General features: G+C 42.2%; 1 protein-coding gene across 1 annotated transcript in view; it reads left to right on the top strand.

Moving 5' to 3' along the window:
- Positions 1 to 14,598, top strand: part of LMBR1L (limb development membrane protein 1 like) — a 124,798-nt gene that overhangs the window by 49,268 nt on the left and 60,932 nt on the right. The window contains exon 3 of the mRNA XM_089679536.1: positions 1,516 to 1,549. Within this exon, the coding sequence (XP_089535662.1) occupies positions 1,516 to 1,549 (34 nt within the window). The remainder of the gene's footprint in view (positions 1 to 1,515; positions 1,550 to 14,598) is intronic.

Below are 14,598 nucleotides of genomic sequence, written 5' to 3'. Positions count from 1 at the left end.
CAATGGTTTCCTCTGTGTCTCTTGGATGACAGATGTTTTACAATGTGGTATATAGTGTGAATTAGCCCTTAAAGTGATACTAAAGGTTCAGATTATTTGTTTTAAAAATGACAAACATGTCCTACTTACCTGCTGTGTGCATAGAGCAGCCCTGATCCTCTTCTCTGGTCCCCCGCCTGGCTCCTCCTCTCTGCTAAGTGCGTTCAGAGCAAGCTGCTCCCGAGCTGCCTCTGGCTTTCTCCCAAGTTGCTTCTGTGTGTCTATAAGACTCAAAGAGCATGGCTTGGCCCCTCTCCCTACTCACTGGCTGTGACTGTCTGCTTTGGGAGTCAATGGCTCACGTTGCTTTGTACCAGCCAGTGAGGAGGGGGAGAGACAGGAGAGCTGCTGCTCTTTTGCACATCACTGGATTGGGATCAAGCTCAAGTCAGTATTGGGTAGGGACCGAGGAGGGAGCTGCGCACTGAAGGTTTTTTTACCTCCCATCAGGTTAAAATGGCCTCTACCATAAACTCTACTGTTCTTTACTATCAGGGGGATTGATGAATTTCTAGAAGTGGGTCTAAAATATTGTAACTGTTTTTTTTTTTTTTTCAAGCCTTTCCTGTTATGGTAGCTCATCCTCTTGTCACGACAAGACCTAGGAGATGTACATGCAGGGTCTTTGCTTAATCGCCTGTCACTCACATATTTACCCCTGTGGGAAGGGGGCATGGAGTGAGCGGTCTAGGTGAACAGGGACTACAGTTTCAGTGCCCACAAAGGTACAGTCTTAACATTTTAAAGGTACCTTGTAAAGAAAGACATGGAAGCTGCCATTGATAATTCCTCTTTAAAGGTGCTGTCTGGTGCAAGTGTGGAACAAGCATGCAGCCATTGGTGTCCAAATGTTTGTTGGGTGTACCTATTCTTTTTTTTTTTTTTTTTTTTTTACCAAGGTTCCATGCAACTCTCTGGGATTCTTTCAGAACTTTGCAGGTGTTCCTTGAGCACAGAGCAATTTCTGTCTCTAAAAAAAAAAAGTAGCCACTGACACCAATTATCTTTTAGCTTTTCGTAAGGGAGGGGATGATTCTTCCCACTGACCACAAATGTAAGAAGAACTCTTCCTATTGACATCACACTAATGTACAGTGAGCTGTAGGTAGAGTAACTATTAAGGGCTCCCTGAGATCAGAAAGGTATTTCAAGTGTTTCTCTGTTAAAAAGCTTGAAAGAGGCTTCTTTAGGCACTGAGGCCAGGATCACGATAGCAATTCATAGGTTCTGATAAGGTGATAGCCAAGCCATCTTCAGTAGATATAAATGTCTCTGAGCACCTGAGAGCCCTTACAATGAGCCAGGGGTGAGCATTGGCATTTCTCTTGGTGCACAAACTCTAGATTGTGTTCAAAAGCTTCTAATTCCTGAGATTGATATACTGTTTGTGTTCTGTATATTGACTTGGCATATACTGTACTTTTATTATATAAATGCTCTGACAATCATCATCTGATATTTATTTCCTTCTTGCAGTTGACCTTGAAGATGCAGCTGTTAACAGAATTGCGTAAGTGCTTTTCTTTTCTTTGATTTGGGGAACTACGATGTCAAACTAAAAATCAAGTCTTATATGCATCTTCTCAGCAGCAACTGTGTGATGCTTGAACTCTGATCAAATATTTACCGATCTACTTAGTGTGCTTGAATACATTTCTGACCTTTTTAATGAAGTGTTTGTGTGTTGTATACATTTGGCATAGGTATATGTTAATGACTGCACTCTGTTTATGTCAACATTGTCAAAGACTTTTATGAGCCCTTAGTTCATCTAAAAGGTTATATTGCACAATGTACTTATCACACTGGTCATTTGTGCTTCACATTTTAAAGTGCAAATCCAGTCATTTTTTTTTCTGGTACTTGAAAAGAGTGGGGAAGAGGCTAGAGCTTCTATAAGGGTTTCTCAAGGTGCAGACCTTGGGCTGGAGGAAGTTTCAATGGACTAAATGCTTGATGGAGTCACCACACTTGTGCTCCATTGAGAACTACAAGTCCCGCTGTTGCAATGGCAGATGGAACTGCAGCTGTGCAGTCTGAGCCATGCCAAAGTTAAAAAAAAAAAAAAAAAGCCTGCAGGGAGATTAATCCCTGGATTCAGGAAGGATGAAGGGTATTGGGAGTGGGGGGGTAGTTTGGGGGTGGTAATCCAAGAGCTACATGGGTGAATCTATATGAAAATCTCAACATCTCCTCTAAACTTGCCCTACCACCTCCCTTTTTGTTCTTTTAATGGGATGTGTGCTCCCCAGTGGGGAATGTGTCGGTGTAGAAGTATGAATCTCAACTTCATCTGTCAACTACAGTGTCTTGAAAAGGTATTCATATCACTTTGAAATTTTCCACATTTTTTTTCATGTTACAGCCAAAAATGTAAAGTTATTCTATCGGTATTTTATGTGATAAACCACCACAAAGTGGCACATAATTGTGAACTGGAAGAAAAATGATGAATGGTGTTCAAAATTTTTTACAAATATCTGAAAAGTGTAGCGTGCATTTGTATTTAGCCCCCTTTTACTCTGATGCCCCTAACTAAAATCTAGTGGAACCAATTGCCTCTAGAAGTCACCTAATTAGTAAATAGTCCACCTGTGTGTAATTTGATCTCCGTAATAAATACAGCTGTTCTGTGAAGCCCTCAGAAGTTTGTTAGAGAACATTAGTGAACAAACAGCATAATGAAGGCCAAGGAACACACAAGACAGGTCATGGATAAAGTTGTGGAGACGTTTAAAGCTGGATTAGATTATAAAAAAAATATCCCAAGCTATGAACATCTCAGGGAGTGCTGTTCAATCCATCATCTGAAAATGGAAAGAGTATGGCATGACTGCAAACCTACCAAGACGTGACTGTCCACCTAAACTGACAGGCCTAGCAAGGAGAGCATTATTCAGAGAAGCAGCCAAGATGCCCATGGTAACTCTGGAGGTGCTGCAGAAATCCACAACTCAGGTCGGAGAATCTGTCCACAGGACAACTATTAGTTGTACATGCCACAAAGCTGGCCTTTATGGAAGAGTGGCAAGAATAAAACCATTGTTGAAAGAAAGCCATGGGAAGTCCCATTTGCAGTTTGTGGGAAGCCATTAGGGGGACACAGCAAACATGTGGAAGAAGGTCAAATGAGACCAAAATTGAACTTTCGCCTAAAATCAAAATGCTATGTGTGGCGGAAAACTAACACTACACATTACCCTGATCACACCATCCCCATCGTGAAACATGGGGTTGGCAGCATCATGTTGTGGGATGCTTTTCTTCAGCAAGGACAGAGAAGCTGGTCAGAGTTGATAGGAAGATGGATGGAGCCAAATACAGGGCAATCGTAGTAGAAAACCTGTTAGTCTGCAACAGACTTGAGACTGGGGCGGAGGTTCACCTTCCAGCAGGACAACGACCCTAAACATACCGCCAAAGCTACAATGGAATGGTTTAGATCAAAGCATATCCATGTGTTATAATGGTCCATTCAAATTCCGGACCTAAATCCAACTGAGAATCTGTGGCAAGACTTGAAAATTGCTGTTCACAGATGCTCTCCATCCAATCTGACAGAGCTTAAGCTATTTTGCAAAGAAGAATGGGCACAGATTTCACTCTCCTAGATGTGCAGAGCTGGTAGAGACATCCCCAAAAAGACTTGCAGCTGTAATTGCAGCGAAAGGTGGTTCTACAAAGTGTTGACTTAGGGGGCTGAATACAAATGCACGCCACACTTTTCAGATATTTATTTGTAAAAAATGTTGAAAAACATTTAGCATTTTCTTTCTACTTCACAATTATGTGCCACTTTGTGTTGGTCTATCACCTGAAATCCCAATAAAATACATTTTGTGTTTTTGGTTGTAACATTGGTTGGAAAATTTCAAGGGGTATGAATAGTTTTTCAAGGCACTGCATATCTGGATCTGCTGTGTACTTTTATATGAAGTCTTCACTGAACACAATACTTCATCATGTTAGTTTGAACTGCCCGTTTGTGACCAATTTTTATTCAAGAATAAGTGTTCCTTTAGAACATAAAGCCCAAGGTGGGCAGCACAGTGGCTGACACTTCCATCTATCAGCACTAGGGTTGTCAGATTGAATTCCAACCATGGCACCATCTGTTTGGAGTTTGCATGTTCTCCTTGTACCTGTGTGTTTCCTCTGTGTACTCCTTTTCCTCCCAAAGATGCTGGTAGGTTAATTGGCTCCTGTGTAATTTGGTCCTATGTGTGTGAATGAGTTAAGGACCTTAGATTGTAGGCTGCTTGAGGGCAGACACTGATGGAAATGTATGATAAATATGTAAAGTGCTGTGTAAATTGACATAGCTATAGAGATATGTGTAATAGAAAAAAAAATAAGCCCCCTACTCGTCCACTGCATATGATTAGTAGGCAACAGAGTTGAAGGCGCCAAGACAATCTGTGACATACACTCTGTCTGGGAAGTGCTCCTCAAAATTGAAAGTGCTGCCTTCCGGCTCATCAGCTTCGTATGAAAAATTGAAGAAGCTAGGTGTGAAATTTTTGGCCAGACTGGATGCAGTCACTACTCAGGTAATCTGACAGCTGTGCGTGTCTTAGCCGCTTGAATATAATAGCCGCCAATAGTCTACTCCTCCCACAATTTTTAACCCACGGGTTGTATGAGAGAAATCTATGCATGTATGGCTAGCTATGGAGTGTAATCAACTGACCAGCTCCTAGATTGTAAGCTCTAACGAGCAAGGCCCTCTGTTTCCTCTTGTACCAAATTGTATTGTAACTGTTATGTCTGCCTTCATTTTGTAAAGCACTGAGCAAACTGTTGGTGCTGTATAGTTCCTGTATAATAATAATCTCCCATTGCACTCCACTCCATTTAAGGTAGGTAGCCAGTTTCAGCTTCAACTTATGAGCTATGCTATCTATGCCTCCTGCTGGTATCTGGAGGGGGAACCAAGTCTGGTCAGGGGTTTGATAATTACATGACTCTGTTGGGCTCAGTTCACACTAGCTTTGTCAGCAGGCATCAGACAGACATTTGGGAAGCGTTTTTAACGCTTCTCAAACGCCTATGAAAATTCTGCACATGGCAGCACACAGTGCTGTTCACACTGAAGCGTTACCGTCACGTCGTGGCAAAACTGACGCCTCGTGTCCAGACAGGCAGAGTTGAAGCCTCCCACTCAAGTCTATGATGCCGCGGTGCGGTTGCGGAGCATTAATACCATTTAACTTCATTATAGGCATTTGTGGTGCGGTTTTAACGCTTGGCAAACACCTATCAACCGCCTCAAAACTGCGCATGGGGAGTTTGAGGAGTGTTAAAAACGCTTCTCAAATGCCTGTCTAACGCCTGTCAAACGCTATAGGGGCGTTTGGCAAGAGTTAGAAATTAAGTCAAGTTTGAACGAGCCCTTAGTACGGTATATTTAACAGCAGCAATATATGCTTACTTTTATGCAGTTAGATCTGTTTAACCAAATGCTATTTTAGCTGATCTTAGATTTTGTTTCAGTTGTTACTGGACTGTGTACCTTCTAAGTACAATTTCTATGAGTGATGGCTGGAGGTTGTTTAGATAAGAGCTGCCTTATCATACCTGTTGATGCTTTCCTATGTGTCTGGCCTTTGCACTGCCACGCTGTCCTAGGAATATAATCTGAGCACAGGTCTACTGTTTTAGACTTTCAACTTACTGCTGTAGCATTTTTTATAGCTTCATTTGACTGCTACACTACAGCAGTAAACAGAACGTTGGCTTATGACAGCGTGTTGTTTTTGTTTTTTTTTTTTTTTTTTTTTACTAATGTACCTTTATAACATACATTATGTTTTCATTTATTTGCAAAATTAAGACCGTGCCGTAGCTCAGTTGGCAAGCTGTTCTTTGCGTTGCTTGGGAAATGTCTTTCCCAAGTACCTCCTAGATGGTAAAGTAGACGAGGTTACATGGATTTACTGTGTGTCTTCAGAGCTTAGTCTCCTGTGATCCCTGACAGTCTCTGATCCTGTTACAGTGTCTTGATCTCTCAAACAGGAAACTTTTCCACTTTACATCATGCCTCTTGAGAGTTTGCGTTCTCTTTGAAATGTGATCGCTTCCTATGTCTACTAACCTTTTGTACAATGAAACTACAATTTTCCTTAGATTGTAAGCTCTAACGAGCAGGATCCTCTGATTCCTCTTTTACCAAATTGTATTGTAACTGTAATGTCTGCCTAAATTTTGTAAAGCGCTGCGCAAACTGTCGGCACTATATAAATCCTGTATTATAATATTAATAAGCCTGAATCCATCAGTGGGACTTCTGAAATCTTAATAAACAGATTAAACATAGAACATACAGATCAAAGTGGGAATTTTAAAGGGGTGCTCTACCAAGATGAAAATTAGATGTATTTATTCCATTGAATATGTGCCATTGTTTAAAATCAGTGCTTAGTAAATCGGTTTAGTGGCAGTGCTATAGTTTTGTCTGATGTTGATTTAATGGCTAGACGTGTCCTCAAAATTAACAGGAATGATTTTTCCCAAAGGGGTTTTTGGGGACTACTGCAGACCAGGGGTATCCAACCCTTCGACTTTCCTGGGCCATATGGAAGAAGAGGAATTGTCTTGGGCCACACATAAATTCCACTAACAATAAGAATAGCTGATTGGCGGAAAACGTTGGGCAGATCAGAAATGTACGATCACTCATCTGGATAATGTACCTATCCGAGTAATAAAACGTAATTTTTTTTAAAAGTAAGAGGACACCTAAAACTAGTGCAAAGTTTGACACTGTTTTTGATAAACTAACGTATCTGGTTTGATAGATGTAGTAGCAATTCTCAAAGTGCTTATCAGATATTTTTGTTCTAATTTTGCTGTTCGTGTGCTTTTATCCTTGAAAAAAATAGGTGCTCGTAAATATTGGTGCTGCTAAAAACTGGGATATGTTTCTTTTGGGAAGGTAAAAGTCCAGTAAAGAGCTGCTGTGAAATTTTTCTTCAGCTGCATGTAGTGTAAATGCATTTTTTACAAAAAACATTTTGTTTTGGGCCTCATTCATAGCCATCTATGGATGCATGCATCCTGTGGGCTGCAGGTTGGACATGCCTGCTGCAGACTGTTTAAGCAGTGACAGTCACATGATGTTTAAGTCCATGTCAGTCTGTGTCATAGACCCCGAGTAGTGTCATGTTCATTCTCATTGCAGGGTAGGTATCTATCTGAGCAGCCCAATTATGTGAAATTTTCTGATCATTGTCTTGTAACTACACCTGTTGGATTGCATCAACTGTGCACTGGTGGATTGTTAAATGCATGGGTCAGCTGTTGTAACATTCAGATTGGCTGATTTTCTGAATGGGTTTTAATGTGTACTATTATTATTATACTGGTATTATATAGCGCGTACGGTTTGCACAGCTCTTTACATTATAGTAGGAGACAAATACAGTAACAATACAGTTCAATACAAGAGGGAATTGAGGGCCCTGTTCCTCGGAGCTTACAATCTAGGAGGGAAGGGTGAGTGGTACAATGGGTAAAACTGTGGGGGATGGAGTGGTTGGAAGAGTAGAGGATTCCAGTATTCGCAGAGGGCAGGATAGGCTTCCCTGAAGAGAGATGTTTTCAAAGATCGCCTGAAGGTAAGTAGAGTAGGTGATAGTCTGATAGATTGGGTTAGGGAGTTCCTGAGGATGGGTGACGCCCTGGAGAAGTCTTGGAGACGAGCATGGAGGAGGAGATAACTGAGCTAGAGAGTAGGAGGTCTTGCAAGGAGCGGAGTGTACAGTTTGGGTGATATTTAGAGATAAGATCGGATATGTAAATTGGGGCAGTGTTGTAGATGGCTTTATATGTCATAGTGTTTTGAATTTTATCCGTTGGGCAACTGGGAGCAAGTGGAGTGATTGGCAGAGAGGGGTGGCAGATACAGAGCGGTTAGTGAGGTGGATGAGTCTGGCAGCAGCGTTCATGATAGACTGAAGGGGGGATAGCCTGCGATGAGGAGGGAGTTACAGTAGTCGAGGCGTGATAAGACAAGGGAGTGAATAAGTTGCTTAGTGGTTTCCGGGGTTAGAAATGGTCGTATCTTGGAGATCTTGCAGAGGTGTAGTCTACATGATTTTGTCAGCGATTGGATCTGGGGCTGGAAGGACAGATGGGAGTCTAGGATTACACATAGTACCCTGGCATGAGGGGATGGACTAATGATTGTGTTATCGATAGTTAAGCCAGTGGAAGTGGCACGGCCAGGGGGGAATACTAGGAACTCCGTTTTGGAAAGGTTGAGTTTGAGGAAGTGGAGTGACATCCAAGCCGATATGTCACTTAGTAGGCTAGTGATGCTGGTGGAGACTGAAGGGGTGAGGTGAGGGGTAGACAGATTTGTGTGTCATCAGCATAGAGATGGTAATTGAAGCCGTGGGAGTTTTTCAAGTGACCAAGGGAGGAGGTGTAGATGGAGCAGAGAAGGGGTCCAAGGACAGAACCTTGAGGGACCCCTACAGAGAGAGGGAGTGAGGAGGAGGTGGCAGCGTTATAGGTAACACTGAAGGAGCGCTGCGATAGGAGGAGAACCAAGGAGAGAGCAGAGTCTCTGAGGCCAAGCGAGTATAGTTTTTTGAGGAGGAGGGGATGGTCAGCCGTGTCAGAGGCAATGATAATAGGTTCTAGGCAATGATACCCACACTGGCAGGCTCAAAAGGCATTTCTGGGACTCTGCACTGCTTGTTCCAAACACAGAAGTGAGGGGGGGGGGGGGGGGGAGAGGCTTGGGAGTTCACATATGTTACAACGAGGCTGAAATATACAGTAAGAACTTATTTAATGAAAAACAGAATGTGTATGGATTCTTCTTGGAGAATAAGGATATTGTTTAATGTCACTTACAAGGTACATAGGATCTGCTGATCATATTTCTGAGGCAGAAAACTGGGACAGACTCCGCTGTAGTTTTCTTTTGGGGGAAAGAATAGCACAGCTATTACAATGCTGTTCTGAGAGTCTAGTTGAATATGTAGTCAGGGCCCTGGGAAATTGAGTATTTTAAATTAGATTTAATGTAGTGAAAGCAAGCAATGTCTGGGGAAAAGTAAAATAGGCCAAAATTTATATATAAATTGAGGTCTTTAACCTTTTAATATAACAGATGATGAACTACTCCGTACATGACATACATTTTAGGAGTTTTTTTTTTTTTACAATACTTGATCATAAGTCTGAAAACAGATAGGAATTGGTCACCTGCTGAGTGAAACTAGCAAGCAAATGAGCAAACATGGCCGCCAGTCCATTGCTTGGGGATCTCTGATGTGAAACACAACTTGTGGTCACATGATAGACCACGTGTCAACTCTTCTTTCTTCTGGTTTCCGTGTGTAAGGGTACTTGCAGAGCTCACATCTCATCCTGGTGACATGGATACTGACAAAATATTCAAGTGTCCATCAAAGGCTTATCAGAGGTGTGACGATCGCAGCATCAGACCCCTGACCTTCTCGTCAAACTCGTGACCGAAGGACTAGCCAATCTAAAACCACGATGTCACGTACGTAACAATGCCACTCCCGGCTGCACCCTGCACACAGATTTTCCAGCTAATGGTCCACAACCTGTGTACTCGCAGCCTGATTGCGATTGTTGCTGGGTCAGGTTAATTACGCAATTAACCCTTCACACTGCCACCACCTCCTTTTTGTACAGAGAAAGAGGAAACTCGGCAATATCAGCAATAACACTAGGATGATTGGATAATTGTCTGGATACCACTGTCACCGCAGACAGGCTATACAGAGGGTTAAACACACATAGTAGCGCTCTTCAGCGGCAGAAATTCGTATGTTGCATTAAAGAGCTATAGAAACAGTTCAACACTTTCAGAAAGAAAGATTTCTTACTAAAAGGTCAAAAGTGTGCAATAAAAATATTTACAGAAAAAAGATGTAACCAATATACATATAAATACAGAGAGCAATAACACAGCAAAAAGGTAACAGAATTTTAGAGAGGTAGAGTACTTGCCAAAAAGTCTTGGGTTAAGCAGATCAAGTTTCAGAGCAGAAGGGCACCATCTCCCAAGTTGGTTCTGATGTTAAAAGGGAGATTTCTTCAACTTCAACTTTAGGCCTGACAGCCTATTTTGTAGTCCCCCAGCAGGGGGTGTCTCTGAAACCAAGGACCAATGCCTCATTTGGGGAGGGGGTGTCTAGGCGGAGACCCAAGCTAGAACCAAAATCTCTCATAGCTTATATTTGGCTCATAACTTATCCTAGGCACAAGTAACATTCCACCCGCGGGTAGATTAATATGCAGACGCATCTACGGAACGGTTAGATATGAAATGCATGGTTCAAGAGATGTAATTTTCTGCTTTCCTATATATTCCAGCCAAGGAGTGTAACATATCAAACGGTTTGTCTGATCGTGAGCAATCTGAAGATATGCCTGGTTTTTATGTAAGTCTCTCATATTCCAAGATATGAGACATAGGGGGAAAATGGATTTTAAAAGTGGTATCTAGTTTATTTCTCTGGAATGTCTTTGAACTCAGGGGAAGGCTTGGGTTATCCTTTTACGAGGTGCCAGATTGCACAGTTTTAGACCGCCTGGCACCCAGCTCAGAGAGGTTTTATAGCTCGGAGCTTCCTGCTGTGCTCTGGCCTGCCTGTGACACTTCCAACACACACACACACCGACCACATGTCACTGTGGATCTCAGAGAGGGAGGGGGATGAGAAGAGGTATATTTGTACAAGATGGATGATCTTTTGCCAAGATGGAGGTTGGAGCAAAATGGTTGAACCGCGTCCATCTCTGTGGGTAAGTTTGCTACAAGAGGGGTTTCTAATCTTAAATGGCTAGTATACATTTGTTATCACATATCTAGATCCTCAAAGGGGACCCCATATGTACTAAATCACTGTGCTGTGAAGCAAAATGAGTTGAGGAACTCTGCAGCATGCTAGGTGGCTCTGTAGGGAATGAGGCTTCTGGAGGGGGCTGGGGCTGCTGTGGGAGGTTGGGGGACATTGTGGGACACTGTTGGAGGTTGGGGGAACTATGGAGGGCTGGAAGGGCACTTTTTGTGGCTGGGCTGCACTGTACTGTGGATAGTTGCAGACGCTTTGGGGCCCAGGGGCACTGTGGTCCACTTTGTGGGGTTGGGGTGGACATGGAAGCTATAAAAGGCTGTGGGAGGTTAAAAGACCTGCATTTCCGATCCTTCCCCCTTCTATCCAAAACGCACACAAAAATGTGTTGTTTGGAGATGGGCTTTAAATACTGCCTCTGTCAAAGCTATTTTGAGGGAGAACTTTTCCTTATTGACAAGGCATCTGTTGTAGGATTATTTTATTTATTTTTACAGAAACAAAATTTAAGATGAAGATTTTTTTATAAGCAGGAGGTATCGGCTATCTGCTTGCAATTTGCATGGGCACAATCGGTGCTGTGTGAAGTTACTGACCTTTATCACATACGGTTTGAATTCCTATCATTTTGATCTGGGAATAACATATCGAGGCAAGAAGTAAAAAATCGGTCAGCACTAGTCAGTAAATGGCTGTGCTATAGCAGAATGTCCATTCAGATTATTTTAACTGAACGGTAAAGAGAATCTCACTTTACCCAATGAGGGCAACATGTTCTCTTGATAGGAAACCAGACCATGTTAGGAGAACCTTTTAAATAGTCTGTTGCTGCCATATTTAGCAGGCCTTTCACTCTGCTTTGGAGTGATACTACAATCTTGATGACATATTTTATGAAGGCTCATTATTACACAAATCTTGATTTTCAAATAATAAGTTTAGGATGCACGCTAGAACAGGGGTAGGCAGTATTTTCAGACCACTGTACTGATAAATCTTTGTGAAACATAGGAGGTTGGGACCTGCAGGTGTTCTCTATGCGCCATGGCAAAAATTGGGCATGGTTAAGTTACACTGACTATCGGGCATGGTTTAATAGTCTGAGCCTACACCACACATGTATATCACTGTCCTTGTATTAATAAAAAAAAAAAATGCTCCTTAATGACAGTGGCACTAATAAGAGTCTTACAGATATACATAAACCTCAACACAAGGGATAATTTTTTTTTTTTTTTTTAAATGAAAACTTTCATTCCTTCCTTATCGGCCCCTTTGAGGACTTTTGTACCCTAAGTACTGGTAGCAATGGCTTTTGCACACAGAGATTACACAGCTGCTGAGTGGAGGGGGCAGATCTCTAGGGGTGAAGGGGCTAACATTCCCTGAAATATGGATGAAATATCTTTAGGGCTCATGTACACTGCAGCTGATAAACTCACATTTAGGAGCTGTTCAGCGTTTTTTCCAGCAGCCCCTGAACTCACCCTAATGTTTTCCTATGTGTCCATGTACACATCTTCGTTTAGTCATTTTTTTAAATGCAGAAAACTTGCGTTCAGCAGTCGCTTTTATCAGCGATTCAAATGCTAAATGCGGCAAACTGTGTTTATAAGCGCTGCGTCTGAAATTTTTTTTTAACTCTTCCAGTTCCCGATGCTGTCAGGAGCCTTTTTTCATCATGAAAAATGCATGCAAAGCTTTTTCTAGGTACTCAGATGGACAAAATACTGAAAACAGGATGTTCCTACCAAGCTTGTCACACATTGTAATGACCAATTCACACCTCAGACCTCTCCCACCCTTGGAAACAAAATATATGTTAATGACCATTCACACCTCAAAGTCCTCATGAAGACCCCCTGCCAGGTGACCTTAATGACTCACTCCACCAGACACCTTTCCCACCCTTGGAAACAAAAGAAATGTTAATGAGCAACTCACACCTAAGCTAATTTCAACACATACTGCTGCCTCTGCTTCTACTCTCTGTATTTGTCTGAAATAGTTAATAATTTACCACTTTTCAGTGCATTCTGTGGATTGGTTCTCCTGTGCTTATCTTTAAAAAAAGTTTCCAAACGCACATAAACGCGTTATGCAAATGCAGCTAAACAGACTTTTTTGTACCTACATTTTCCAGCAGTCCGTTTCCATCATTCACAAGTGTCCCGTGTACATGGGGCCTGTATTTGGTGGCCGTGGAAGGTGGAGCTCGCAACCCAGCTGCGGTGGGCTTTATTTATGGCCTCAAGTACCTTCAACTGCTGGCATGCTTTCATCAGTTCATTTATTTATTATTTATAAATAAATAAATCAGGGAGATGAATGCACACACCAACAGAACAGGAGGTTGGTGCCACCCCTGGCATGTGTGTATAGGGGTTGCCGACTCCTGCTGTAGAAGACTGCATCAAAAAATAGCTAATACCTTGTCCATGTGAGGGTTACTAGGAGCCCTGATAGTAAGCTTCTTTGTCCTGTCATTTTGTTCCACCTGTCATGCAGCATGTCTGTAAGCTGGCAGTGGCTCGTATTGTACTTCTTGGAACACAGATCTTTGTATATGGTCTTTCTGCGCAGTGGGTGTAACTTTGAATTCCTTCACAGGCATACTGTGTAATATCACAGCACAGCAGCTGTTTGTGTTCTAATGTGGGCAGATGGATGCAGACTACCTAGTGCTTCCTAGCACCAGCTGCATGCAGCCTTATATATGCAGTAATGCCAATGTCCACACTGATTTTATACTGGTCAATTCCTAATAATTACAACCAGTGGCATGCGTAGCTTATAAAAACTTCAAAAAACTTTAGTTTTTTTTGTTTTTTTCTTTTATAGTTGGGATTAGCCTTTAAGTCAGTTATGCATGCATTGAACTACAGTATATCTAAATACAATCTGTATAGGTAACTGAGTGTGTCTTGAAGGGGACCTGTGTAGGTTGAAATACAAGAACTCTCAAGGTGAGTACTAGACTGAGCTGTATTCTTTAAAGGCTACGTTTGTCTTTGGAACATATTCCATGTTCCACCCATATTTAGGGTGGATCATGTAACCTGTTCCAGCTCTTGTTTACTCTTCAAATCCAGCCCATCACCCCTCCCTGTGACAGTGGGTGGGGAATCTAGTCTCCACACCCGCTGTCAGAATTTATATACAGCGCAGCCATGCGGAGCTCTGCCCACACAAGTGTTGCGTTCATTCACAGTTTCCTGTGAATGGACTACAGGTACCATCAGCCATTGCAGCTGACTGCTTGTAGTTTTCATTGAACTGCAAGGGTGCTAGTAATTGCTGTGGTTCTTAATTGATTCTTTCTGCCATTCAGTAACTACCTCCTGATAAATGCAGTTTTTTTTACGTGCAAAAAGGATGTGCATTTTTTTATTTTATTTATTTTCTTTGTGAAAGGTGAAGTTATCTTTTAATGCTGAACTCCTTGATAATCTAATATCGTCTAAGCTCAAGAGTAGGTGTGCTCCGTGTATGTCTTCCAAATCTGTGCAGTAATACAGGGTGAAATTTTCCCTCTATGCCGGAGCTTTCTGTATTAAAGACCGGTCACTGTGCAAGGTGACTGGTCTTATCGCCACCCCGTCCTGTAGTTTTCTGCAGGCAGCCTGTAGTAAAAGTCCCTGCTGAGAGTCCACCCCCCCCCCCCCCCCCCACAGCTCTGCTCTCTACATAGACTATGTACATAATAGTAATTGTGTCA

This window comes from Staurois parvus, unplaced genomic scaffold, assembly GCF_062004578.1.
Source record: "Staurois parvus isolate SC_StPar_1 unplaced genomic scaffold, SC_StPar_1.0 ptg000017l, whole genome shotgun sequence".
Lineage (NCBI taxonomy): Eukaryota > Metazoa > Chordata > Amphibia > Anura > Ranidae > Staurois > Staurois parvus.
This window is presented reverse-complemented; position numbering and strand designations above follow the sequence as displayed.